At 44.7% G+C, this 27224-nt stretch overlaps 1 protein-coding gene across 2 annotated transcripts in view; it reads right to left on the minus strand.

Annotated features, from left to right (window-relative positions):
- Positions 1–27224, minus strand: part of Hipk2 (homeodomain interacting protein kinase 2) — a 120665-nt gene that overhangs the window by 26738 nt on the left and 66703 nt on the right. The window contains exons 4-9 of one of the 2 annotated variants that reach the window (XM_013021676.1): positions 26284–26370; positions 23682–23866; positions 18039–18201; positions 13486–13693; positions 12203–12324; positions 1712–1854 (exon numbers count right to left, since the gene is read on the minus strand). In XM_013021676.1, coding sequence (XP_012877130.1) covers positions 1712–1854; positions 12203–12324; positions 13486–13693; positions 18039–18201; positions 23682–23866; positions 26284–26370 — 908 coding nt within the window. The remainder of the gene's footprint in view (positions 1–1711; positions 1855–12202; positions 12325–13485; positions 13694–18038; positions 18202–23681; positions 23867–26283; positions 26371–27224) is intronic. The other variant, XM_013021677.1, reaches the window with a different exon arrangement.

Consider the following 27224-nt stretch of genomic DNA (forward strand, 5'->3'; position numbering starts at 1 on the left):
CCCCGCTCTTCCATCATCTTTGGTGGTACTGAGCTTAAGCATTTTGTACTCACTAGATGGTGCTCTACCACCTTAGTCACATCCCCAGCCCTTTTTACTTTTTTGAATAGCGTCTTGCATTTTTGCCCAGGTTGGTCTGGATGGTGATCTTTTTGTACTCTATTTATACTCCTGTGTATCTGAGATGATAAATGCATACCACAACACCAAGCTTTTTATTGGTTGAGATAGGACTGGCCTCAAACTGTTCCCTCCACACCATGTCTGACACTTTTTGCTCAAAGGCTCGTGCTCTACCATCTGAACCATGCCTCTATCCCCATGGACTTGAACTACAATCCTTCAGAACCTGTCTCCTGAGTAGCTAAAATTATAGGCATATGCCACTTCGCCTGACCTATTTGTTTCAATTGTTATTATAAAGGTGATGTACAGAAGGGGTTATAGTTACATAAGTCAGGTAAAGAGTACATTTCTTTTTGGACAGTGTCACCCCTTCCTTTGCTCTCTCCCAGTTTTTCCCTTCCATCTCCACCCACAAGTTGTATAGTTCATTTTCTATTTATTTATCTCGTAGCCAGAGTCCTGCTCTATAGTTCAGCTTGCCTTTGAATTTTTTTTTTTTTGGTTGGTCGTGGGGCTTGAACTCTGGGCCTGAACGCTGTCCCTCAGCTCTTCAGCTCAAGGATAGCACTCTACCACTTGAGCCACAGCACCACTTCCAGTCTTCTGGTGGTGTACTGGAGATAAGAGTTTCACAGAGTTTCCTGCCTGGGCTGGCTTTGAACCGAGATCCTCAGATCTCAGCCTCCTGAGTAGCTAGGATTACAGGTGTGAACCACCAGCGCCCGGCTGGCTCTTGAATTTTTGATTCTCCTGCTTTAGCATCTGACTGCTGGGATTACGGAATTCCTACCACACTTGGGCACAGGAGATCTTTTTTCAGAAAAAAAAAAAAAAACAGTCATGTGGAGGCACTGGGGTGGTATGGAAACTGTCAGACATGAAGGGGAGTGGCCTGCCCTGATGCTTGTGCTGAAAAAGAAACAGCTCAAAGGGCCATAAGAATTGGGGATGACGTCAGGCTGGGGAAAGTGGTACTGGAGGAAGGGCCAGAGAAAGGCAACAAGCGGTCATGAAAATGACTGAACATAGAGACTGGGCGGATATCAGGGAGTTGGGTGAGAATGTTCTGGAAACATCTTGGAGATTCAGTTAGCTAGATGCCTTGGTGTCTGAGGAAGGTGGACCCTGATCTTCATGATGTGACTATTCTGAGAGGCGCGTGCAGAACACCTACCAGAGCTCCCCCTTCCCTGGGGAGGTCAGACTCCAGGGTGCCTGTGTCTCAAAATGTCTCTAACGCTTTCCAGAACTGCTGAGGGATTTGGGGACTCTCTTTTACATACTTTAACTGACAAATTTTTGTTTCCTGAGAGTGCAATTTAATTCTGAGAAAACCCTCAAATCATCTGGAGACAGGTCTGATGAATCACACTAGTTATTAAACAATATGACGGAGAAAATGATAGCTGGAAGATGATAGCTTATCATAAATTAATAAAGCCTACTTTTTTTTGTATTCTGGCACATGGTATAAAAATAACCACTCATTATAGCGTAGTCATATAATACCCATATTCTCTGCAACAATGGTTGACACGCCTCCCACCCAGACACGTGCAACTCATTCTAGACGTTTCCAGCTTACCGCCAGTCAGCTAACTGCTGAGTGCCTGCCATGGTCTCAGGAATCACAGTCGCATGCTGCACCGACGTGTGGGCGGCCACTCCCGTCAGCTGCTGCCATGCTGGGGGAAGCAGGATCTGCTGGGTCCCACTCGGCCAGGCCTGCTACAGGACAAAGGACATCTGCCATCACCACCATGTTATCCATTTGTAGGAACCCAGCACTTACTCTGTGATGGGGAGTAGGGGGGATGTCGTGTTAGATGGTGTAATGAGTGTGGAAGTGGAGAGTTGGTCTCTGGCCTTACCATGAAAGGGAAGACAGCCACCTAAGTACAGGGCACAGAATTATATGGAAAGGATCGGTTCGTGGATATCCATGGTCTAAGTCCTTTAAATAATTATAGGTAGCTTAGAAAATCTGTAAGTCCTTTAAATAATTATAGGTAGCTTAGAAAATCTGTTTCAGGAAGTTGAAACAGATCTTGTCTAAGAGGGGTGAAGTTTCAGGGGAAGGGGCAGACAATGGAGAGAGGAAGGGTGGGTGAATGCAGTAATGATATTCAATGTGCACATGTGAAAATGGAATCAGGGAACTTGAGGAGATGAATGAGGCTGGAGAGGCTGGGGAGACTGGCAGGGGAGACACCGATCAACCTGCATTGTACTCAGAACTAACATGTTGAGCTGAGATACCTTTGTGTAACTATTTAAAGATAATGAAGAATAAAATAAAAAAGCTGGGCATGGGTGGCTCATACCTGTAATCTTAACTACTCAAGAGGCTGATATCTGAGAAGTGCAGTTGGAAGCCAGCCTGGGTAGTGCAGTCTGTGGGACTGATTGCTAATAAATTACCAAAAAAAGCTGTAAGTGGAACTGTGGCTTAAGTGGTAGAGTGCTAGCTTGGAGTATAAAAACTCAGGGACAACACCTAGGCCCTGAGTCGCTAGCCACAGGACTAGCATGCACGCATGCATATGCACATAAGAATGATTTTGATTTTTTATGAATTTAATGTGCAATACTCAAGGTTTCTGAAAGGTCATTTAGGAGCTTGCTCTGTTGTTCTATACAGTTATATACTGTACAGGTACTGAGGGGGTACAGTAGGTGAGATGGAGGGATGCCATCTGCCCTTGGTTTGATGCTTTACCTTTCGTTTATCACTTAGTACCTAGAGTTCTACCTTGTGTTGTCTTTTGGATTTCAATTCACACAGCTCTGAGATCACCCAGTACCCGGTGCCAGGGTACTGGAGAGCCTACAGTAGGAAACAGCATCCTTGCCTGGGATTTAGACTAACTGGGGATATGCTGACTTCTCAAAGCAAAGTCTCTGGGCTGCTAGAAGGCACTGCTTTCATCTCTGCAAAAATCAAGATTTTTCATAGAAATCTAAATGAGCTTTTTGTTCCCCCTTTAACAGACACACTCACATTTAGAACTCTCAGGACTTCCTACTTGACTTTGTTATTAAATGATTCCAAGAGAGCACAACTGTCCAGAGTTGGATAGCTTTTAAAAATATCTTATTGTTGTTGTGGGGCTTAAACTCAAGGCATGAGTGCTGTCCCTGAGGTTTTTTGCTTAAGGCTAGTGCTCTACCTTTTTTTTTTTTGTAGGTCATGGCTCTTGAACTCTGCTCCTAGGCGCTGTCCCTGAGCTCTTCAGCTCAAGGTTAGTGCTCTACCACTTGAGCCACAGCACCACTTTCAGTTTTCTGAGTGGTTTATTGGAGATAAGAGTCTCGTGGACGTTCCTGCCTGGGCTGCCTTTGAGTGGTGATCCTCAGATCTCAGCCTCCTGAGTAGCTAGGATTACAAGTGTGAGCCACCAGTGCCTGGCTTAACACTCTACCATTTTGAGTCGCAGCTCCACTTAAAGTTTTCTGGTCATTAGTTGGAGACTCACTGACTTTCCTGCCCGGGCTGGCTTTGAATGGTGATCCTCAGGTCTCAGCTTCCTGAGTAGTTAGGATTACAGGCGTGAGCCTCTGGTATCTGCTTAGAATTAGGCATCTTTTAAAGAACCACCACTAGCCTAAATTCCTCTGGGCAGGCCAGGGTTGAGAAGTTTGCAATCTTAGTTGTATATGTCTCTTTCCATCCAGCCAGACACGATTATCATTAGGTGATTCATCTAGTGGGGTCCTCTACACGGGGGTGGGGTGGGGTGGGGGGGGAGGGGGGAACGTGCTTGACACATGTATTTTGATTCATCTCTGTACAAACTAGTTGCTTCTGGAAATAGATTACACTTGGAGTCAAGGCTTAAAAAAACAGCAAAGCTTACAAACGACGATACAACCACATTTTCTAAATTGTTTTTGGTATTGGTACTGGAGCTTAATCTCTGGGCCTTGGCTTTTTTGCTCAACACTGGCACTATCACTTGACCCACAGTTCTACTTTTGGCTTTTTGGTGGTCTCATGGACTTTACTGCCGGGGCTCCCTTTGAGCCACAATCCTCAGATTTCCCTCTTGAGTGTCCGGGACTACAGCGTGAGCCATTGCACCTGGCATAACCACACTTTAGATCTGCTTCACTTCCCTGTCCCATCATTTCATGTTGCAAACAAAGCCCCTCCTGACGCCTCACACACACTTTTTGTTGTTGCTGCTTGTTTGCTTACTGATTTGTTTGCCTATAGGCAGAAATCTCAGAGACCACAGGTCACACTGTAAGAATTTAATAAATATCTGTTGGTAAAATGGAAGAAGCAGCTCTACTACCAGTATGAACTATCATTAATTGTTTTTCAAGGTTACTGAATTTACAGTAAGCAGAAACATAATTTAACTGATTAAAATAGTTTTAAACTCAAAATATTAAATGAGTAACAATTTCACTGGAAATAAGATTTCTTTTGCATGGTCATCTGGAACTCATTTCAGACCTCATAAAAAGCATGAATCTTTTTTTTTAAAATAAAAGCATGGATCTTGACTAATGTTATTAAAAAGTATCTTGATATCAAGCTGAAGTATCTTAACAAGTTTCCCTGAAATGGATGTTAACATTTTATATCTCAAGGAGATGAGGTAAAAGGCTACCTTTGACCTCTTTCAGTATGGGTACACCTAAGTTCATTTCAGATATACTTCATCAAACATTGTTATAATTTATTATTATTACAAAGAATGGAATAATAATTCTTTATGTATGAGTGAAGTCATAAATGGGTTTTCTGCCTTCTGAACAACAATCCTGTGAGGTAGCCGTTTATTCCCATGACTCAGATGAGTAAACTGAAACCTGCCCTGAAAGGTCAAGTAAATGGTAAGTTACACATATTCATTGTTTTCTTTCTTTTTGTCCAGGATAATGTGTAAAAAAAAAACCACCTTTAGGAAAGTGTGAAGTCATAAAATCTGTGACCTCTGTAGATAAGGAGAAAGTCTTTTTTTTTTTGTTTTTGTTTTTTTTTTTGCCAGTCATGAGGCCTGAACTCTGGGCCTGGGCACTGTCCCTCAGCTCTTCAGCTCAAGGCTAGCGCTCTACCACTGGAGCCACAGTGCCACTTCCGGCTTTTTCTGTTTATGTGGTACTGAGGAATCGAACCCAGGGCCTCATGCTTGCAAGGCATCCACTCTACCACTGAGCCATCTTCCCAGCCCAAGGAGAAAGTCTTAAAAGGTGTCAGAGAGAAAAATAACAGATACTGAACTCAGTATGCTCAACTGTAACACTCCAAACACAAACCTTCTACAGCTCTACAAGAAATTAAGGTTATAAAATACAAGATATGGAAAATGAACTCAGTGAAAAAAGCAACTACACTTAGACAAGAAGGTGTACTGGAAAGCAAATATAGTTGCTATATTATGAAGCTCAGCTCAGAGTGGAATGAAGTTGATAATTTATACAAACAGTACAAAAGAATTTATAAAAATTACCTGGGATAAAGGGGAGACACAAGTAAGTGAGAACGAGGGCTGTCTGTGTTATGTATCGGGAGTTAGCTGGAGAATTAATTTTTTTTCTTTTCTTTTTTTTCTTGTCAGTTGTGGGGCTTGAACTTAGGGCCTGGGTACTGTACCTGAGGTTTTCTGCCCAAGACGAGCTCTCTACACTTGAGCCACAGCTCCATTTCCAGTTTTCTGGATTGCAGTATGAAATCAGGCCCAGTAGGAAAGAAAGTCTGTGGGACTGTTATCTCCAATCAACTGCCACAGAGTCACTTGGTGACTCAAGGGTTAGAGCTCAGGCCCTGAGTTTGAGCTCAAGTAATGGCAAAAAAAAAAAAGAAAAAAAATTTTACATAGAAAATTCAGGAGACTTTTAACAAAGAAAAACTTTATTGAATGTGACAACATGTAACTTTTTATACTATTCACGGAAAAAATGACTTTACATTGTTGGATGTCGTCCCTGGTTTTCTTGCTCAAGTTTTTTCTGCTTCTGGCTTTTTGGTAGTTAATTGGAAGATGAGAGTCTCATGGACTTTCCTGCCCAGGCTGGCTTTGAACTGGGATCCTCAGCCTTCTCAGAAGGTAGGATTACAGGTGGGAGCTACCAGCACTTTTTTTTTTTTTGGGTCCAGTTGTGGGGCCTGAACTCTGGGCCTGGGCACTGTCCTTCAGCTCTTCAGCTCAAGGCTAGAGCTCTACCACTTGAGCCACAGCACCACTTCCAGCTTTTTTCTTTTTGCTTATGTGGTGCTGAGGAATCGAACCCAGGGCCTCATGCATGCGAGGCAAGCGCTCTACCACTGAGCCACCTTCCCAGCCCTACCAGCACTTTTTTGTACCAGTCCTGGAGCTTTAGCTCAGGGCCTGGGCACTGTCCTTGAACTTTTTGCTCAAGGTTAGTACTCTACCACTTTGAACCACAGCTCCACTTCCAGCATTTTTGGTAATTAATTGGAAATAAAAGTATCATGGGGCTGGGCTGGGAAGGTGGCTCAGTGGTAGAGCGCTTGCCTCGCATGCATGAGGCCCTGGGTTTGATTCCTCAGCACCACATAAGCAAAAAGAAAAAAGCCGGAAGTGGTGCTGTGGCTCAAGTGGTAGAGCGCTAGCCTTGAGCTGAAGAGCTGAGGGATAGCGCCCAGGCCCAGAGTTCAGGCTCCACGACAGGAACCAAAAAAAAAAAAAGTATCATGGAGCTGAGCACCTGTGGCTCACGCTTGTAATCCTTGCTACGCAGGAGGCTGAGATTGGAGGATCACAGTTTGAAGCCAGCCTGGGCAGGAAAGCTCCTTGAGACCCTTATCTTCAACAAAGCTGGAAGTGGCATCACGGCTCAAGTGGTAGAGTGCTGGCCTTGAGCAAAAGAAGCTCCAGGATCAGAAAAAAAGTATCATGGGCTTTCTTGCTTGTAATGGCTTTGAAACACAAGCCTCAGCTCTTAGCCTCCTGAGTAGCTAGGATTATAGGCATGAGCTATAGTGATTGGCTAAGTTTTCATTTTTCATAATAGGAAGTCAATTGGTAATACTAAAAATGTAATCAATAAAAAGCATTTAGAAACATGAAGTTAGGTAAGACTGAACTGTCAAATTAAAACTGATTGTTCTGATAAAATGTATAGCAAAAAATATTGTTTAGGGGAGTAGAAATTAAGGACGGGATAGAGCTGGGGCCTATATTTTCTTTTAATTTCATGAACTCATACAACTTAAAAAATTATGTATTTGCATTATTTTGAAAAAGAATTAAGTCTTAAATTTCAAAAATAACTTCCCCAAAGTCATATGCCCATATTTTGTTTTGTTTTGGTGTCAGCCCTAGGGCATGGACTCTGGATCTGGGCACTCTCCCTGAGCTTTTTTTTTGTTGTTGTTGGTCGTGGGGTTTGAACTCTGGGGTTAGGTGCTGTCCCTGCGCTCTTCAGCTCAAGGCTAGCGCTCTACTGCTTGAGCCACAGTGCCACTTCCAGTTTTCTGAGTGGCTTATTGGAGAGAAGAGTCTCATGGACGTTCCTGCCTGGGCTGGCTTTGAACGGTGATCCTCAGATCTCAGCCTCCTGAGTAGCTAGGATTACAGGCGCCACCTGTGTCACTGGCACCTGGCTTTCCTGAGCTATTTTGGCTTATGGCAAGTGTTCTACCACTTTGAGCCAGAGCTCCTTTTCTAGCTTTTTGGTGCTTAACTGCAGATGAGAGTTTCATGGAGTTTTTTTGCCTGGACTGGCTTCGAACCATGATTCTCAGATCTCAATCTCCTGAATAGCTAGCATAACAGGTGTGAGCCACTGGCCCTGGCTATGCTTTGGACTATTTAAAGACTTCGAGCTACCAACTTGTCCTAAGGGAAACATTTATAGGGGTTCTGATGATATGATCTAATTGGCAACAAGAATGAAAAAATGTTTTCCTGGAAAAGAGGAGTCTATGAAGACCTGGCCCTTCTGAATTTCTCTTCCAGTGTTGTTAGTTCAAGAAGGTTTCTGTGGTGCCATTTAACAAGTGAGTTAAACTCAGTACTTTCTCAATCAAGAACAGTTCCTTCCCACCTCTCCACGTTTACTGTTCACTCAGTTCCCAGTACCTTGGCACTAAGGCTGGGGAGGATGGGGACAACGGCTGCTTTTAGGAAGTATCAAAGGAGATTCCTATGTAAATGTGTGTGACTACCACGGCCTCGTATCGGAACAGACCCTCAAGTCCCATGGATGCTCACTTCTCTGTAAGGGACACATGATGCAGGGAGGTTGGGGAGGAAAAGGTCAAAGAAAATGAAATTAACCTGAGGAATGGATTCAAAATAAAAACCTTCTCAAATACAATCCTTCAAAAGGTTTCAAATATTTGGAAGAAAAAGGATGTCTACTTTTAGATACATTTTAAAGCAAATAATGGTATTTGGAATGATGCTGGCTGATCTCTAGAAATTTACTCCTAGAAAAATGTAGGATTCAATTTAAATGTTAGGTATTGCTTTTTTTTTTAAAAATAGCCATTATACTAGTTTTGTAGGTTAGCTTATTTTAGTTCTTTGAAAGGACAATATAAAAACATCTAGGAGAGGACTCCATCTTAACAGGTTCACATGGTGACAAGCAGAAAGGAAAGAGAAAGCAACCAATAAACAAAAAGACACAGTGTCATACTGGATACTGAATAGGGTTTTAAACGTAATATGCCTTGAAAATGTTTGTATGTCAAGACTCAGAGATCTACCATGTCCCTTTTAATGGCTACATGATGTCCTATTTCATGCATTGCTCTATTGATGTCACAAATCCCCTACTGATGAATATTCAGCTTGCTTCCAACAGTTCCTTGTTAGAAACACAGTACCAATCAAATTCCTTGTACACAGATTTTTGTTCACTTTCCCAATTACAGATTAGGTTAAATCAATTTGGGAATTTACAACACTCTAGGGACTTTTATTTTCAAGTACGCAAAAGGTAGAGCTCTCTCCTGCATTGGTCAAAGGATTGAAACAAACTCAGAGACATGATGCCTACTGGCTCCATCAAACTGAACCATGAAGAATGTCTATTTCGCCGGGTGCTGGTGGCTCACGCCTGTAATCCTAGCTACTCAGGAGGCTGAGATCTGAGGATCACGGTTCAAAGCCAGCCCGGGCAGGAGAGACCGTGAGACTCCTATCTCCAATAAACCACCAGAAAACCGGAAGTGGCGCTGTAGCTCAAGTGGTAGAGCGCTCGCCTTGAGCTGAAGAGCTGAGGGACAGCGCCCAGGCCCAGAGTTCAAGCCCCCCAACCGACAAAAAAAAAAAAAATGTCTATTTCAGCTAATTAGAGATTTCTAACAGAGATGTTTCCTGGCTTAGGTAGGTTAAGTGTATAAACACACCAAGAAAGGATCAGTAATTACCCTTTGAAGTACACATGGAATCTATAGACTTTTGGCTCACAGTGGAGGAGCTCTGGGAGGCTGTCTGGACTTTTGCCACTTAGATAAATTATGAACAAGCCCCTGAACCGAGCTGTAGTTCTTTCCCTTGATTTATCTTGGCCTGTTATGAACTCTCCACTACTCACATGTGCAATCAAAAGGTTGGCACAAGACTAGCAAGAGAGGAAGGTATAGATCTACTATAAATACACAAGGTTTTCTGTGGACAAGCTTCAATGAGAAAAAAATTTGTGTGTCACTAATTGTTGATGTTAGTGCTTACTTGCAGTGTCAGTATGGACTGAAGAAAAAAGAGGAGGAAAATTAGTATAAATCTTAACTGAACTATTCCTGAAAACAGAGGAGATAATAATATCTAATGTACTTTATGATAGACTAGTGCAACCCTGTATGAAAATGAACAAGCAATCTCTAAGAAAGGGAGATTATATGCCATTTCTCACTAAGGAATATACATCAAAAATACTAAAACATGGTAAGTACCAACTGAGTTCAGTATTAAACTGAATATGAAGTACAACACAGTCAAATAAAGTATCTCATAAATACAGGGGCAGTTTAGCATTAAAAACTGTAATCTGTTGCACTGACAAATCAGAGGTTATAAAAACCGAGAAAGTAGATACATGCCAGAGGTTCATACCTGTAATCCTAGCTATTCAAAAAGTTGAGATCTGAGGATTGTGGTTCAAAGCCACTGGAGGCAGGAAAACCCACATAACTTTTATTTCCAATTAACTACCAAAAAGCCAGAAATGACACTATGGCTCAAAGTGATAAAGCACTAGCCTTGAGCACAAAAACTCAGGGACAGTGCCCAGGCTCTGAGTTCAAACCCTAGAATTGGCACAAAACAAACAAACAAAAAACTGCTAACACACTATCAAGTATCTCTCAGATATTTACAGTAAATAAAACACCTTGAGAAACAATAGAGAGAATTTAAAGTTAGGTAGAAGTAAAGGATACCCAGTATCACCACTGTTACCAAATACTATTTTTAGATGTCCCACATAGTACAGTGATAATCAGAACAATACATGAAAGGTGAAAGGAGGGAAAAACAAAAAAAGTGATACCATTTTCATATGAACAGACTGTCTACAGTTGGATGGCTTATGCCTGTAATTCTAACTACTTACTCAGGAGCCTAAGATCTGAGGATCACAGTTTGAAACCAGCTCCAATAGGAAAGTCTGTGAGACTCGTATCTCCAATTAACTACCAAAATGTCACTTGAACTATGACTCAAATATTAGATCATAGGCCCTAAGTTCAAGCTCCAGTAATGGCATTCAAAAAAAAAGAAAGAAAGAAAGAAAGAAAGAAAGAAATTGTCTATATAGAAAATTCAGGAGACTTTAACAAGGGAAAACTTTATTGAATGTGAGAATATGTAACTTTTTATACTATTCATGGATAAAATGACTTCATATTGTAAAAGTCAATTGTTCCTAAAGTAAATATAAATTCAATGCAAGTCTAATAAGCTGGTTTTTTGAAAACCAATATTCTTATGGAAGATCGATGCTAAGATTCTAAGGGAAAGCAAGAAAGACAAGGATAGACTTGGACATTTTGAAGAATTTCATAGGAATGGAGTTTTCCCCACTAGATTCCATGACATATATCTGAGTTATGACGGTTAATACATGGGTATTCTGAGAAGCCAGTGGACTACAAGTGAACTCAGAGCAGACCTAAGCAGTTTAACTCTATAAAAATTAAAATGACAAAAACAACTACTTAAGAAGACAACATAAATAAAATATCTTTGAGAACACTTTGGGATAAGCCTCTGGTAGCTGGAATTACTTAATAATAAAGGTGTTACTAAACCAACAACCTAAAGGTCAAGCTGCCTTGATGGCTGGCAGGAGAAATGACTGTCTGGAAGTGGAATACCGGAAGTGGAATAGCATGATGGTTAAATACAGACTCTGTGTCCTGGTTCTGATACCTACTTGCTGGCTTGACTTGAAGCAAGTTGCTGTGTTTCCTGCTTGTCAAGGGGAGACAAACACTTTGCTCTGTGGTCATGAATATTAAATAAATTAACAAGTGTACAGTGCCTTTGCCATTAGGGTTCAAGTATGATTAAGGATGGATCACTGTTATTGCTACATCAGTGCCTTTACCTTAAACCAACATAAATGCTTCATACATTTTCAACCATTTTTCATCTCTGCAATATTATTCGACCATTAGGATACCTATAGGGATGGATAGGGAAGGTTCCAGTTCACAGCTTCTGGGAGTGTTTTTTCAATGATAAAAATGAGGGGATAATCTCTAGGGCTCCTTTTGGCTCTAAAAAAATCATTTCTATTTTATAGGAAAGAAATTTGAGGCAAAGAGATGTTAGTTAACTGACTCGCCTTAGGTCACTGTGAGCTAGTAGCAGATTTAGGATTAAAACCTAGGTCTCCTGGATTAATTTGCATTACAAAGACACAATAATAATTTCCCTAGACACTGTCTCTAAATTTCTTCTTGGAATTATAAGGAGATACTTAGGGAGATAATTTGCTCAGGGATCATTTAGAATATTATAGACATCTTCCAATGACTGGAAGCACCTGATTCATCACTGGGGAAGGAGCTAGTAGAGATATTTCTCTTTCGTGAACAACATTAACATAGATAATGGTAATAGGAGGAATAATATAGAAGAGTTACCTGGGCAAGCAGACCTGGCTGGATCTGAAGGGGCTGAGCTCCTGGGGCTTGAGTGACAATGGGAACGGCATTCTCCATGCGCACTGAGTAGCCGGCATGCTTAGACGGGGAGGCCTGCAGGCCTGCTCAGGACCATGGTGAGGGAGAGAAGAGCGAGCAGTGGTTGAAGGCTGCTGGATGACAAGATTTTCCCCAGGATCTTTTACTGCCTACTCCCTGCCCAATAATCAGGTTTTGCATGGTCCCTGGGAAGTTTTTTCCTTACTTTCTCATTTAAATTAACAAAACAAAACAAAACACAGAAGCTTGCCCCTAAATCTGAATGCTTTCAAAGGCTAGACAGTCAAATGAAAGCATCTGGCATGGTCAAGAGTGGGACAGTTACGCTGACATCTTTCCACAGGAAGGCAAGGGCGCCTGACCATCGAGGTCTGCTTAAGCGTAAGGGTATGTCTGAGAGATGGGTGGATCTATTTGGAATCACACTGTCTGAGCCTGAGCCACCAAGCCTTAGCTTACATGGGGGGAGAGGGGAGAAGGGGATTTTGCAAAAAGTACATTCTTGAGCTTTCTGAGTAAATTGTGACCAGGTACACTGTCACCTGGAGCTTCTTAAGAGTCAATACTTGGAGTGCTGGGGTCATGGTCAATGACTCCTTTAGGGGAGGAGGCCCAGGGGCACATTTACCTACTCCCTGTGAGCTGGGACCATGTTGGCTGTGAGGGGTTTACAGTCTTTTTTTTTTGGGTCCAGTCATGGGCCTGAACTCTGGGTCTGGGCGCTGTCCCTCAGCTCTTCAGCTCAAGGCTAGCGCTCTACCACTTGAGCCACAGCGCCTCTTCTGGCTTTTTGCTTTTTGCTTATGTGGTGCTGAGGAATCGAACCCAGGGCCTCATGCATGCAAGGCAAGCGCTCTACCACTGAGCCACCTTCCCAGCCCCAAGGGTTTACAGTCTTTTATAGATAAAATACACACAGCAGATGCTTCTTTGAGGAAGGCAAGAGCTGATGTCCCTCTCATGGTGGGAACGCAGACAATGTGCTCAGTTAAGAGCGACTGGCCAGGGACGCAGGCTCTGGCAGGGGATGATAATGAGCAATGGACTCGATGCCAAAGCCCAAATCCCATCAATCTCAGGAGGCCAGGAGGCCCTGGTCTTAGTGATACTCTCACTGCGGTGGAAAGGAAGGAAGATGGCTTTCTTTTAGGACAGTGAGCATTTGGGAAGCTGGCAGGGGCTGAAGCCTAGTTAGAGAGGCCGGGGGAGCGGGCTTGGCTTACCTTGGAAACCAGGGGGACACACGATGAGCGCTTGCTGGAAGGGGTCAGGCCGGGCACATATCTGGGCTGTTCCGGTCTGTAGTGGCATGCTCCGCTGGGCCACTGCAGCCATGGATGCCGCTGAGGGCTGGTAGAGTGTAGATTGGTAGTTTAGTATGGAGACTTCGGGATTGGCTAAGGAAATAGTGGCACTGGTAGAGGTGGGAGCCTAAAGGAATGGTGGGGATTAAACAAAACATAAACAAAAATAAAAAATGAGGGAGATGGTATGTTGGGAGACACGAATCTAAATCAAATCAATGAACGCAAAGAAGAGCAAATAAACCAAAACCAAGATCAGGAAAGCAAAAACAGAAAGGGGGGTGGAAATCCAGTTGGAAGGTAGGCACCCGGAGCCTCAGCTTTGTGAGGCCCTGAGAACAAAGGACACCTGCACACCGTGTATCTAGACACAGAAAAGTTACGTTAGGCTAGAAAGCTATTAAAAAAATAAAAGTCTGTCCTCAGCTGACAGGTACATTTTCTAACAGCCTGAAAGGCTGGGGTTTTGTTATTTCGGTTTTGTGTGTTTGTGTGTGTGTGGTAGAGATGGGGTTTGAACCAGGGCCTTGTGTGTGTTAGGTAAGTGGTCTACCACTAAGCTACAACCCTTGCCTGAGTGGAGGGTTTGTGGATTCCTTGGGTTCTGCATGGCGGTGTCTGTGAACATGTGTCCATGTTCTGGTTTGATGCTTCCCCTCTGCCATCCCCACACCATCCTCTCTCGTGACGGCCTCCCTGTGCCCACGCTTCCCTGTGTGCTCAGAGACTGTGGGGCCCCACATTTGTCTCAGTTATCTCCACTCTGGCCAGTTGCAGCTCCTGTTGCTTTGGCCTTTCAAGTGTCCCTGGAAACCACTGATGCTTCAGTTGCTACTTTCTGGTGCCTGGGACCTATGAGGCCCTATAAACAAAGGATGTCTTGGCCTCTCCTTCTCTTCCAGTTCTTAGGCAAAGAGTCTAGATGATTCTGACTGGGCACATTGGCCCCTGAGCACAAGTGTCCAACAATGGTTTAATGAGAGTGGTCTGTGCACCGTGGGTTAGACCCGATGCCCATGTGTTACCTTCTTTCCTATATTCAACTTCCTCGCTCTCCAGGTCCCGTGGGCACTGGGCAGATTAGTGGACTTGTTGTTTGCTGAGACTACTGTGAGCTCAGACCTTTCATCTTACACAAATCCTTTGGACCAGAGTTTGCTCTAAGCCTCGGCTCCAGGGTCTGGCTGGGTCTCCGGGCTCACTAACTGACGTTTCCCTATCACAGTCACTGGTCCTCACCCCCTCACTCTAACTCAGCCATTGGGCCTAGCTCTAGTCAGAGTCTGCTGGCAGTACAGCCTGGTTTCAGTCTCCTTGGGAGGCAGATCCTACTGGTGACCTCAGTTCTAAAACATAGTTTGCATCCAGTCTGCATTTATCTGTTTTTGTTTATTGTCTGTCTCATCATGAAAACCACAAGCTTCTTAAGAGGTTGCATCCTCCAGCTTCTTAAAGATTCTAGAACAAATGAAACTTGTGACCTGACATGGGCCCGGACCCCAGTGTGGTCCAAGGCAGGCAGATGGACACCCCTCTGTTGCTCCACTTTCTATCCCTGCTAAAGCACCAACTAGAGAAGCACACATGCTCTGTATTTGGAGGAGATGAGAGGACTGCTGGGAATGGCTGGGGCCAACAAATAGGAATCATAAAGACAAAGAAAGTTTACTGATAATTTGGTCTTTACAAAAAAATGGGAGAAGTCCAGGCGCTGGTGGCTCATTCCTGTACCCTACGTACACGGGGGGCTGAGATCTGAGGATTGAGGTTCAAAGCCAGCTTGAGCAGGATAGTCCATGAGACTCTTTTTTTTTCTTTTTTGCTTACGTGGTGCTGAGGAATCGAACCCAGGGCCTCATGCATGCAAGGCAAGCGCTTTACCAGCCCCCATGAGACTCTTATTTCCAATTAACCACCAGAAAACCGGATGTGGCACTGTGGCTCAAGTGGCACAGCGCTCACCTTGAACTGAAGAGCTCAGGGGCAGTGCTCAAGCCCAGAGTTCAGGTCCCACCACAGACAAAAAATAAAAAAGTAAAAAAATGGGAGAAGTGATTCTTGGAAGCAATTGACATCCGTAAAGGGTGTGGGCTTGGCCTGGAAACCCACATTAAAATTCTTGGTAGAAGCCTAGGTGCAGGGGCTGGGAAGGTGGCTCAGTGGTAGAGTGCTTGCCTTGCATGCATGAGGCCCTGGGTTCGATTCCTCAGCACCACATAAGCAAAAAGAAAAAAGCCAGAAGTGGCGCTGTGGCTCAAGTGGTAGAGCGCTAGCCTTGAGCTGAAGAGCTGAGGGACAGCGCCCAGGCCCAGAGTTCAGGCTCCACAACCAGACCCCCTCCCCCCCCCCAAAAAAAAAGACTAGGTGCAAATAATAGAATACCATGGAAATATTAGTGAAGGGGCCAATTTGCAGGATGACATCAGGACAGGCCTCCTTAGTCACCAAGTTTCAAAGAGGAAGTAGAGGAAGACAGCTTCCTTGAGACATAAAGAGTGATTGATTACTGATCTAGTCTTGAAACATAAAGGATTCTAGACTAGTAGTCACTTGGACCAGGTCCTTTGTTTTTTCTACATCTTACTTGTTTCTTAGTCTCCATCCATGCTAAGGGCAGTGAGGAACTGATTGTGTAGCTCACTGTTCTACCTCTAATATGAAACAATAGGTATATATTATTCTAAATCCTAAAGTAGGTAAAAACAAACAAACACACAAATGCCAAGGAGCTCCTGTAGAGAGCCTACTACTGGACCATTAATGGGCAAAGGAAGTCTTACTGGATTCAGAGAGTGGAACTCACCTACAAAAGGCATCTGAGGCCCTCAACAGGCGGCATCTGATGCTGTCAGAGCCTGGACTCTGATGCCCGCCTGCTGGGCTCAAAGCCCAGACTTGATGTGCATGAGTGAGAAAATAGCCCTGGGCAAGAGGGTCAGTCACTCTGTGTCAGCTTTCTCCTCTAACCCAGGAATGCCATTCACGACATCTATCTCACACTGTGGTGGGAAACCGCTATGGGGAAGAGAGCATTCTTATTCCATAGCTGCCTTTTTGATGAGAAACCCTTTGGGTTGGGCAGGCCGTGTGGCACTCTGGAATCCATGTCCTGGCTGTCACATCACAGGGAAGGTGGGGGTGGCCTTGTCTGTTATGATCTGGGACTCCAGAATCACAGTTCTGTGTTTCAGTGGAGAGACAGCATGGCAGGGAGAGTCACCTGACCTGATACACACATCTGGGTATCCTTTCCTGAGATGGAAGACAGATGGCAGATGAGGACAGGAAATTTGGGGCTTAGGCAGTTAAAGATCAGGGTTCTCATGAGGACTGATGGAAAAAAAAATCTCCTCAAGGAAATGAACAAAAAAACCATGGTGGCATTTTTTCAGAAAGCTCACTTCCGTATGTGGAAGCCTCAGCCTCAGGGCTGGGCGAGGGGCTGTGTGGGAATATTTATTTCTCTGGCCCTAAGCGTTTAAATAAGAGCCCTTCATCCTGAAGAGAATGCCAAGAACACGAATGGCCCCCAGAGGGCAGCACATTCTAGGGAGCTAACACTATGCCTTGGCAATGGAATTGCTCCATGAGTGACCTGGAAAACAGGGAGCAGGGTCTGGAAAGCAGGGGCCAGGGAGACCTCGGTGACAGCAGGGAATCCTTCAACAAAGTATGCACAGCCAGTGGCCAATACACACAGTTCCAATCTGGTACATATACGTTTTTCTCCTCCAAAGGTGTGTGTGTGTGTGTGTGTGTGTGTGTGTGTAAATACACAGAAACACTGCTATTGACATGAAGACTGAAAAACCCAGGAACATTTCCTTGGGGGATGGGTAAATGGAAGGTGACAGGGAAAGTAAGAGAGTCTCCTAGATGCTAGAGGAAGCAAGAGGTAAAACTTGGGGATTATTTTGTTCAGTGTGTATTTCCCAAGTGCCATTTCTGTTTCAAGCTTTTCACGAAGCTCCTAGATTCTGCCATTTTTCTGAAGAAGAAAAAAAAAGGACCAGAAATCCGTGGGAAGAAAACCTTGGTTTCCTTGTCCCTTTTAGGTCCAGATGCTGGCATTTGGGTAGTAGACTGCTGAACTGGTTTTTCCCATGATTTAGAAAAAGGATGAGTTGTATCTGTGCTGAGAAGGAGATCGAGTGGATACAGGGGTGTGATGGGCCTCGGTTCCTTCCAGTTCTACAGTTCCTCACCAGGCAGATGTCAGGCATAAAGGATCAGGGTGTCATCTCGCCATTCCCCCCATCAGAACAGAGGATGTGGGAAGAGGGGCTGTCTAAGAGAGATGTGCCTTCGCTAGTCTTTCCTGAAACTGTTCAGCAGGGCCAATGCAGAGAGTGCTGGGGTCTCTCAAAGGACATAACCACTCAAACAAATGCTTTCTTAGAGCTAAAAACGACTACACAGATTTTGGGTGTGTGTGTGGGGAATCTGAGTCCCAATGCTCATGCCCCTCTTACCTGGTTGTGGACGGTGGTCAGCTGGTTGTTAAAGGTCATGGTCAGATTGGTAGATGTGCTAGGGGCCACATGAGTGATGAAAGGGGTTTTGCTCTGGTTCACTGTGTCATACATATTCACTCGACGCTTGCAAATCTCCATGTTTTGGAAACACGACTTGACGCTATTCATGTAGGAGGCAGAGAGAAGCACAAGGAAAAAGGAAGGTAAGGTGGGAAAAAGGAGAGAGAGGATGGGGGAAAAAAGAGGTTAATCCAGTAAATGAAATAAGTAGCAAAACTTAGCTTTAGGTCTAAACATCCTGGCTTTCTCTTGAAAAGTCCGCATTTGGGACTTCCCCATCATTCTCTGCTCTCTCTCCCCATCCAGGGCGGCAAAGGCTGGATATCACAGGATGCTCTCACCACATTTCCCTCCCATTGTTTCTCTACCTACAAGCTCACTGTTCTCAGCTCTCAGTTTGGTTTTGGCCGGTAAACAACTGAACAAATTCTCTACCTAGGAGCATTACATTGAAGCTAAGCCTGTTTGTCTTCCTCAAAGCCAATTGTGGTTTCCTTTTCCAGCAACCCTAGGTCACCGGCACCATCTAGGGGACGGCCACAGAACTCTGCATCCCACTTGGATCAGTACTCACTTCTCTCACTGGCATAGCATATGGAATGAAGACAACAGTACTAACAATTAATACTAATGCTAACATTTTGAGAGCAGTGGGAGGTATCTGCAGTCTCTCACTCAGCTTCTCACTCCTACGCCATTCATGAGGTGGGGATTTTCATCTTTTATGAGGAAGGTAAAACTTGGGGAAGACAGGTAATTTGTCATGGATAGGTAATCACTGGCAATCCACACACACACACACACACACACACACACACACACACACACACCAGACTGACATCTTTTATTTTTAAATGCTGTAATCGCTGGCAATGCACACACACACACACACACACACACACACACACACACACACACACACACCACACACCAGACTGACATCTTTTATTTTTAAATGCTAACATTTAAAATAAAGTCCTATCTCATCTTTAATCAGAATGTAATAACCGAATATAAATAGCAGTTTTCTACTATTTTAAGATTAGAAATGTCTACTGTTTCTGCACATTACAGGTATACTATATTTTTGACTCAGCAGATGTTTATGGGCCATCTCCAAATGTCTTTCCATGAAAGATATATTCTAAGTTCCAAAAAACTAATGCAGACATGACTTGGAGATTCCTAAAACTTCTTCCTAAGTGATGAGTCACACCGGCTACAACACACACCACATAGTGTTTACTGACTGGTGGTCTAGGCAAGAAAACATTCCATGGTAACCAACAATACAGTGCCAAGTTCGCCATCCAGCACTTTTCATGAGAAGCTGAAGGCATAAAATAGAGCAATTTGCATTTTTTGAACTGTTATTAGAGCATTTTGTGACCATCCAGTGAAAAGTTTTCAAGACTCCTTCAAAAATTTGCTTTGAATTTGGATGATCAGGATGAGGCAGGTTGATTTTACTTTAGATTAGTTTATAATCACACTGGTTTTAAGAGAATTGGGGTACTCTAATCTTGATACAGAGAAATGAGTGCAGTCTTCTCTAATTGTCAGCCCTATGTTGGATAGCTGTAACCCAGGCCCAAAGGTGCGATCCACAGCAGGATGCGTCTGGAGGTTTATTCCCACCCCAGAGTCTTCGATAACCTTTCAGCAAGTTCTGTGGATACTTAGGGATTTGTCCTCCTCTCAAGTAAGCTTATGTGTTGTCAAAGACCTGCCTTTTCTCAGGTCCAGTTCCTGAGTTCTAAGTGGCCAGTGCTCTTCTTTGAGGCATTCTATTCATGTTTCCCTGCAGAGCCTAAAGAAGGACAGGACTCCATTCATCCAAGTGACTTTAAAGACATGACTTGGAGTTGGGTGCTAGTGACTTACGCTTGCAATTCTAGCTACTCAGGAGGCTGAGATCTGAGGATCACAGTTCAAAGTCAGCCCTGGCAGAAGAGTCCATGAGAGCTAGGTGCTGGTGGCTCACGCCTGTAATCCTAGCTACTCAGGAGGCTGAGATTTGAGGATTGTGGTTCAAAGTCAGCCCATGCAGGAAAGTTCCTGAGACTCTTGCCTGCAATTAACCACCAGAAAACCAGAAGTGGCACTGTGGCTCAAGTGGTAGAATGCTTGCCTTGAACTGAAGAGCTCAGGCACAACACATAGGCCCAAAGTTCAAGCCCCATGACTGACAAAAAGAAAAAAAAGTCCATGAGACTCTTATCTCCAATTAATCACACACACACACACACACACACACACACACACACACACACACACACACACACACACACAGAAGTAGAGCTATGGTGCTCAAGTAGTAGAGCACTAAAAATTCAGGGACAGAATCCAAGTCCTGAGGTCAAGACCCAGGACCAGAAAATAACAACAACAACAACAACAACAATCCCCTAACAAACGAAAAACAACAATGGTATGACAATGAAAATGTCCAACAAAAGCTCTCTAAAAAGTACCGCCACCCTGGTCTCCTGTCTATTGCTGTCTCTCCATCATCCCTCTTTATACCCAAATACAGAAGGGCTGGCTTCACTGGAGTCCCAGCCAGTAGATCACTCAGTTTGCCTTTCTGCTAAGGGGACAAACTTCTTTCTCCTTGACTGCCTCCTGCCACACTCAGTAACAGCACAGATGCTGTGACTCAGTTTGAAGGGATGGAGTTTCTGAATGAGAAAGGCACTATCTGGTTGTTGCAATGAAGTGTACTTGCTTCCTTAGCTGCTACAGAACAGAACTGAAGCAGAAGAAGCAGTCTATGGTGGGCATGGATCACTTGCTTCTTGTAGGCTGGGAAGGGCCAGGTCTAGCCTAGAGACTTAGCCCAAACTAATGGTCACCAAGGAAGGGCTAAGCTCAGCCTGCAACCTCCCCTGTCTCTAGGCTCTTCTCCTAATACTCTCCCTGTTCAGGAGCTATCAAAGCCATCCTCTCTTGAGCACACTACTTGCCCTGCAGACACTCAGAGATGGGGCTTTTCATTGTTCCATGTTCCAGGCACCTCTCATTACAGAGGCATCTTGTGCCAGTCCTGGGGCATGAACTCAGGGCCTGAGTACTATCCTTGATCTTTTGTGCTCTACCACTTGAGCCACAGCTCCACTTCTAGCTTTTTGGTTAACTGGAGATGAGTCTCAGAGGCAGAGTGCCAGTGGCTCCTGCCTGTACTCCTAGCTATTCAAGAGGCTGAAATCTGTGGATCATGGTTCAAATCCAGGCTGGGCAGGAAAGTCTGTGAGACTCTTATCTCCAATTAACCACCATAAAACCGGAAGTAGAGCTGTGGTTCAAAGTGGCAAAGTGCTAGCCTTGAGCAAAAGAGCTCAGGGACAGTACCCAGGCCCTGAGTTCAAGCCCCACAACTGACCAAAAATAAAAAGATTTTATAAAAAGAAAAAAAAAAGAAAAAAAGAAAAGAAAGAGAAAAATAGTTTTATGAACTTTCCTATCTAGGCTGGCTTTGAACTGAGATCCTCAGAGTTCAGTATACTGAATAGCTAGGATTATAGGTGTGAGCCACTTGTGCCCAGCTCTTCAGAAGCTTCTTTCCCTGGCTCAGTCTTCTTGAAGCCATTCCCTACTCATCTAGGAAAACAGACTTCAGGTAGTGTTCTCATGACCTCTCAAATACCCTCATCTCAGTGACCTTGTCTTTATACTGCCCTTTACCCCATGAACTGCTGGACCTGACATGAGTCCCCAAATCACAAACTCATGAGGTTTCCCTGGCCACATTCTTTACCCCATTTACTTCGTGCTGTGACAGTAGCTTGGAGGTCATTTGGACTCCTCCCATCTTCATTTCCTTTCCCATCAGTAGCTGCCATTCTGGATTACAACACTCTTCTTGCTGGTACCAACCCCTTCCCTCATGAGTTTAATCTGTTGGTCTTAACAGCCTGGCAAACATTCAACATGGACAAACCCCACTATCTGTTTTTACTATGCCTTCCCCTGGGAAGTCAGATACACTCCCTCTTCATGTCCAACCTTAATGGTTGACAATCCTCCTGCGCAACTGGTCAATTTGCTGTGTCACCTTCTGACAGTTACTTAAGACTTTCTATTACTCTTATTAACCACCAGTTTTTCTCAACAGGAAACTTTATCATCTGGTTTTTGGAGACAGAAGCTGTCTGACAGGAAACCCTCAACTTTGCTCCACTAAGCCAGCACCCCTGTGCCTGCTGTGCATCCCTGCCGTCCTGTCTCAGAGACACTGGCCTGTTTCCTCACTTGGTTCTTCCTCTGCCCTTCCTAGGGAGTCAGGAACCCAACCCTGAGCGTCTTTTTTTCTCCTTCACTTGCTGCCGGAGTTTTCCCAGCAGCATTTAAAACTGTTCAAGCTCTAGGTTTGGCCTCCCAGTCACCTGTTCTTCCATTCCTTCGCACAGCCTCACTTTCTGAGAACGCTTGCTATCTATTTCTCTGCCTCTCACTTGAAGTTGAACCTGCTAAGTGGGTTCCTGCCACTGCCACTGCACTAACACAGCTGTCACTAAGTTCCTAACAGCCTGCAAGTTTTGAGATCCAAAGGACATTTCTCCAGACTACTCATGTGACAACTGATAGATCTGTGCTCAACACACAGCTAACCAGCCAGTGCTCTGCTTAAAAGGCCTCTAATGAGTTCTCAGTGCTCTGGGGATAAAGCCTCAAATCTTCACCAGTCAGAGCCTGCCTTGGTTTACTCTGGTGGCTTTACTCTGATGGCTTTTACTCTGGTGGCTCTCATCCATGGTCCCCAAGCCTAGTGCTTGGTCTTGCCCATGCAGGAGATTCTGCAGAGGCTTATCCCATCTTCTTCCTTACTCTGCAGCCCACCCAGCAAGGCTCCCTGTTACATCGCTTGTCACACATACATCCCCTTCCTGATGACGGCTTTGTCTCTGGCTACGTCTTACACCTGTCCCTCCTGTAGACTGTGAGTGCAGTACGCAGAGTGCTCATTTGCCACAGTACATAGCACACTGACTAAATGAGCAAATACTACATGAATTAGACTGAGTCTACTTCAGGATGGTCTGGGACTAAGGTCTGGTGCTAAGACTAGTTTTTCTCTAGGGCACTGTTGTTCTGGGTATCTTCCTTTATGCCCAGATTCCCCAGTCTGGTGTTCTCTCCCTCTCTCTCTCTCTCTCCTTCCTTCTTTTCTTCCTCCCTTTCTTTCTTTCTCTCCCTCCCTCCCTCTCTTTCTTTCTTTTGTTCTTTCCTTTCTTTCTTGTCCTAGGGTTTGAACTCAGGGTCTGGGCACTGTCCTTGAGCTTCTTTTGCTCAAGGCTAGCACTCTACCACTTGAGCCACAGCATCACTTCCGGCTTTTTCTGTGTATGTAGTACTAAGGAATCGAACCAGGGCTTCATGCCCTCTACCACTAAGCCGTATTTCCATCCCCTGGTTCACTCTTTGTTCTCCCGTACTCCTGTTCCCTCCTTTTAGTACGAAGTAAACTGTGGCCTGGGGCCCCACTCTAGCCCCTACATGTCTTGTCTATGATATTTACTATCTGGACCTCTCAAGAAATTGTGCAACCCCCCAGTATAAGGGAGTAAGCAAGACACCTACTGTGTACTGTGGGGAAAATCTAGTAGGTGTGTCATGGTGACGAAGGGATGGTTCAAGGTTTCAATTGGAGTGATTCTCTTATCAGCATCTATGGTGAGCATCTTCTTTAACAGGTCGATGAACTCCCGCCGATCTGCCTTCTCCACCAGCATGTCACTCCCTTCCAAATCTGTTGTCATGTTCACCTGGAAGCAAGCAGGGACGGGTGGGTGACCAAGGACCCCTCGCCTCCTTCCCCTCTCCTTACAACTTCCTCCTGGTCTCTCAGGACCCCCTCCCAGCATCCAGGAGGCTGTGCTCTGCAGCCCATAGGCATAACGGGAAGAGCAGGACAGGCCTGACGAAGGGACCGGGAAAGGCAAGAGGGCCTCCGCAGTGTGCTGGCACCTGCTAGTGCATCTCAGTGATACAGTACATAAGCTGCTGCTGCTGCTGCTGCTGCTGCTGGGATCAGCTCTCATCACGCCTCATTAAAAATAACCACAAGGTGAAAGGAGTTCTGGAGACTGGTTGCATAACAACGTGACTGTTCTCAATTCTACTGATGTATACATTTAAGAAGGGCTAAGACGGTAAGCTGGATATCTTATGTGGCTTGCCACAATTAAAAACAAAAGAATCCCAATGGAATAGTAGAAGCAAATGATGCAGGAAGGGCAGTGGAAGGGGCTGAGTGCCCTTTCTCCCATCTACAGTGCATCACCCTTTTCATGGTTTCTTGAGTTGGAACCAGAATTATTTTAGCTTCTATGTTAAAACTTTGGTCACCTTGGACAAGGGAGGCCGAGTTTTTTTCTTCCAAGAGCAAGTCTGTACTAGGACAGCCTTTAAAAGGCTTGTTTTGTGGTGCTTTCGATTTTCTTCAAGATGGGCTCTGGAAAGCAATTTCAGTTTTGTCAGACAATCTAAGCTACTAATCAAGAGACAAGTGTACTTTACTCACAGAAGCAAGATTCTTCGCCACACTCAGCTACAGTTAAGAGATGTGCTAAGTGTTTATTGGGCCATAGCTTTATTTCTCATTGCTTTAAAGAAAAACTTAACTTTGCATTGTTCTGATTTTTCACTGGTCGTCACTGAAAGTCGCTGCAGTTCTAGAATGTTCTCTGGGGGGCACTAAGGCTAGAGTCACTACTAGGGAACTGACTTATGTCTGAGAGCAGTGAGTCTAGTTGGCCTGAGTTCCTTTAAAAGATATGTTCAAATCCTAAGCCCTGGTAATTGTGAATGTGACCTTGTTTGGGTTTAAGTTAAGGTAAGGTCACACTGGATTAAGGTGACACTGTCTAGGCTCAATGACTAGTGCTTTTTCAATTCTAATTTTTTTGTGCAGGCCCTTGGGCTTGAACTCAGGGCCTGGGCGCTGTCCCTGAGCTCTTATGCTCAAGGCGAGTGCTCTACTACTTGAGCCACAGCTCTGCTGCCAGCTTTCAGGTGGTTAATTGGAGATAAAGAGTCTCATGGACTTCCCTGCCCCCCCTCCCCCCCCCCCCCCCCCGCCGTTGGATTTGAACTGTGATCCTCAGATCTTAGCCGCCTTCATAGCTAGCATTACAGGCGTGAAACACTAGTGCCCAACTCATGTGCTTTTTGTAAGAGTGAAGATCTGAGTGAGGGAAGAGGTGGGTTGGGGAGGAAAGGGTGAGGATGTTTAAAGGGGTGACATTGGTCAGAATGCATTGCATTCATAAAATGCTTTGTTAAATGGCAGCTCCTTTGTACAACTACATAACGATAATGACAATAATGTAAAGAATAGAGATCTGGATGCTGAGACAGAGACGGCCCAGGGATGACACGTGGAATGAGTCGGGGTTAGAATGCTAAGAACCAGAAGCCGTGGGAAGCTGGCAGGGAGACACGACGGAGAAGGGAAGGGAGGGATGCTGCTGCACAGGGACCGTGGCCCTACGGCCACTCTGCTGGCCTCTAGAAGTAGGAGAAAATACATGTCTGCTGCCTGAAGTCATCCAGGGGGTGGTACCTTGTAACAGCAAGTGTGGGGAACAGATACACAGAATCAGAGGCATTAAACTCAATGTACAACTGATTATCAGTTTTGTTATGAAAACATCCATAAAGACTGGCCAGTATGGGCCAGGTGCCAGTGGCTCATGCCTATAATCCTAGCTACTCAGGAGGCTAAGATCTGAGTATCACTCTTTGAAGCCAGCCTTGGCAGAAAAGTCCCTATGAGACTCTTATCTCCAATTAACAACTCAGAAGTGGCGTTGTGCTCAAAGTGGAACAGCACTACTCTTGAGGGAAAGAGCTTAGGGATAGTACCCAGGCCCTAAGTTCAAGCCCCATGATAGACCCCCCCCAAAAAAAAAGACAAAAAAGATGGGCCAGTACTATTTGACAAGTAGGAACAGTACGTTGAGTCTGTTTTTAAGGAGTTAGTATAGTTTTTTTTTTAAAAAAGTTCTGCAAACCCAATGGTATGTATTTTTGCTAAGGCTGGCCTACAACTACTCATGATCAAAGTCAGTAGCTGCAGTGGTATCGTGTAGGCAACTATTAGTCTATCCCACCCTTGTGCAAGTCTTGCTGCACTTGGTTTTTAAAGGGCTTGCATTGCATACTCACCCACGGAGCTTACCTGGGCCATATCATCTAAACAGTTGAAAATGTACTTTCTTGCTTCTTTTGACTTAATCCCCGTCTCAGCTTCATGGTCATCTGGTGTCTATGGAGAGAGGCAAAAGCTGATGGATAACGTGACTTATCTCCTAGCCACCCAGCCTTAAGCCCTTAGGCTCCTGAGGGTGTCTTTCCCAGATGCTGTCTCAAAGCACGCTGAGTTGGACGACTGTTAATGCCCTGCACCCACTGGGAGCATAGAAATAAAAGCTTTTGGTTCTTCATGCCAAGGTCACTTGGCCAATAGGTGGCAGCAGCCTCTAGAGGCTGTGTTTTAGGCTGACCCTTTGCTGGGGTGGGGTCACACGCATCTTTGGCCCCAATTGGCTGGGAGACGGCAGTTTCCAACTGCCATGGAGTTTTGGACTCATCCATAAATCAAGAGGTCATTCACCCTCAAAATTCCTCTCAAGGATGGCACATCTGCAGTGGCTTCAGTCTTGGGAACAGCTAGACAGGTGGAGCGAGGGGGACCTGGCCTTCCCCTCCCCCACCAGAGGACTTCTGCTGGACCCTCAACCTTCACTCTGTCCCTCATGGCTGTCATTGCCAGGTCTCCTATTAGCAGACAGCGAGTGCCCTGGCCCTCAAATCTCTTTGGCAGTGATTGGCAAAACATGATCTTTATACTGTATTAGAATTTTCCTAGGTTTCTGAAAAAAAAACAAAAAAACAACCCAACAACAACAACAAAAACTACTGACATATTCTCCTGTAAAAATTGAGCATTAAGCATATTTAAGACTTTGATTAGCTTCCCAGGAAAAGACAACAATTTTAACTGCAAGGTGCATATCAAAGTACAAGCAACATACGTTTCTATGGTACAACAACCTGGGGTTCATGGTGTGCAACAGCACTGTGCTGGCCCAGCACAAGTCAGACTCCAGGGTGCTATAA

This window comes from Dipodomys ordii, unplaced genomic scaffold (assembly GCF_000151885.1).
Source record: "Dipodomys ordii isolate 6190 unplaced genomic scaffold, Dord_2.0 Scaffold56, whole genome shotgun sequence".
Lineage (NCBI taxonomy): Eukaryota > Metazoa > Chordata > Mammalia > Rodentia > Heteromyidae > Dipodomys > Dipodomys ordii.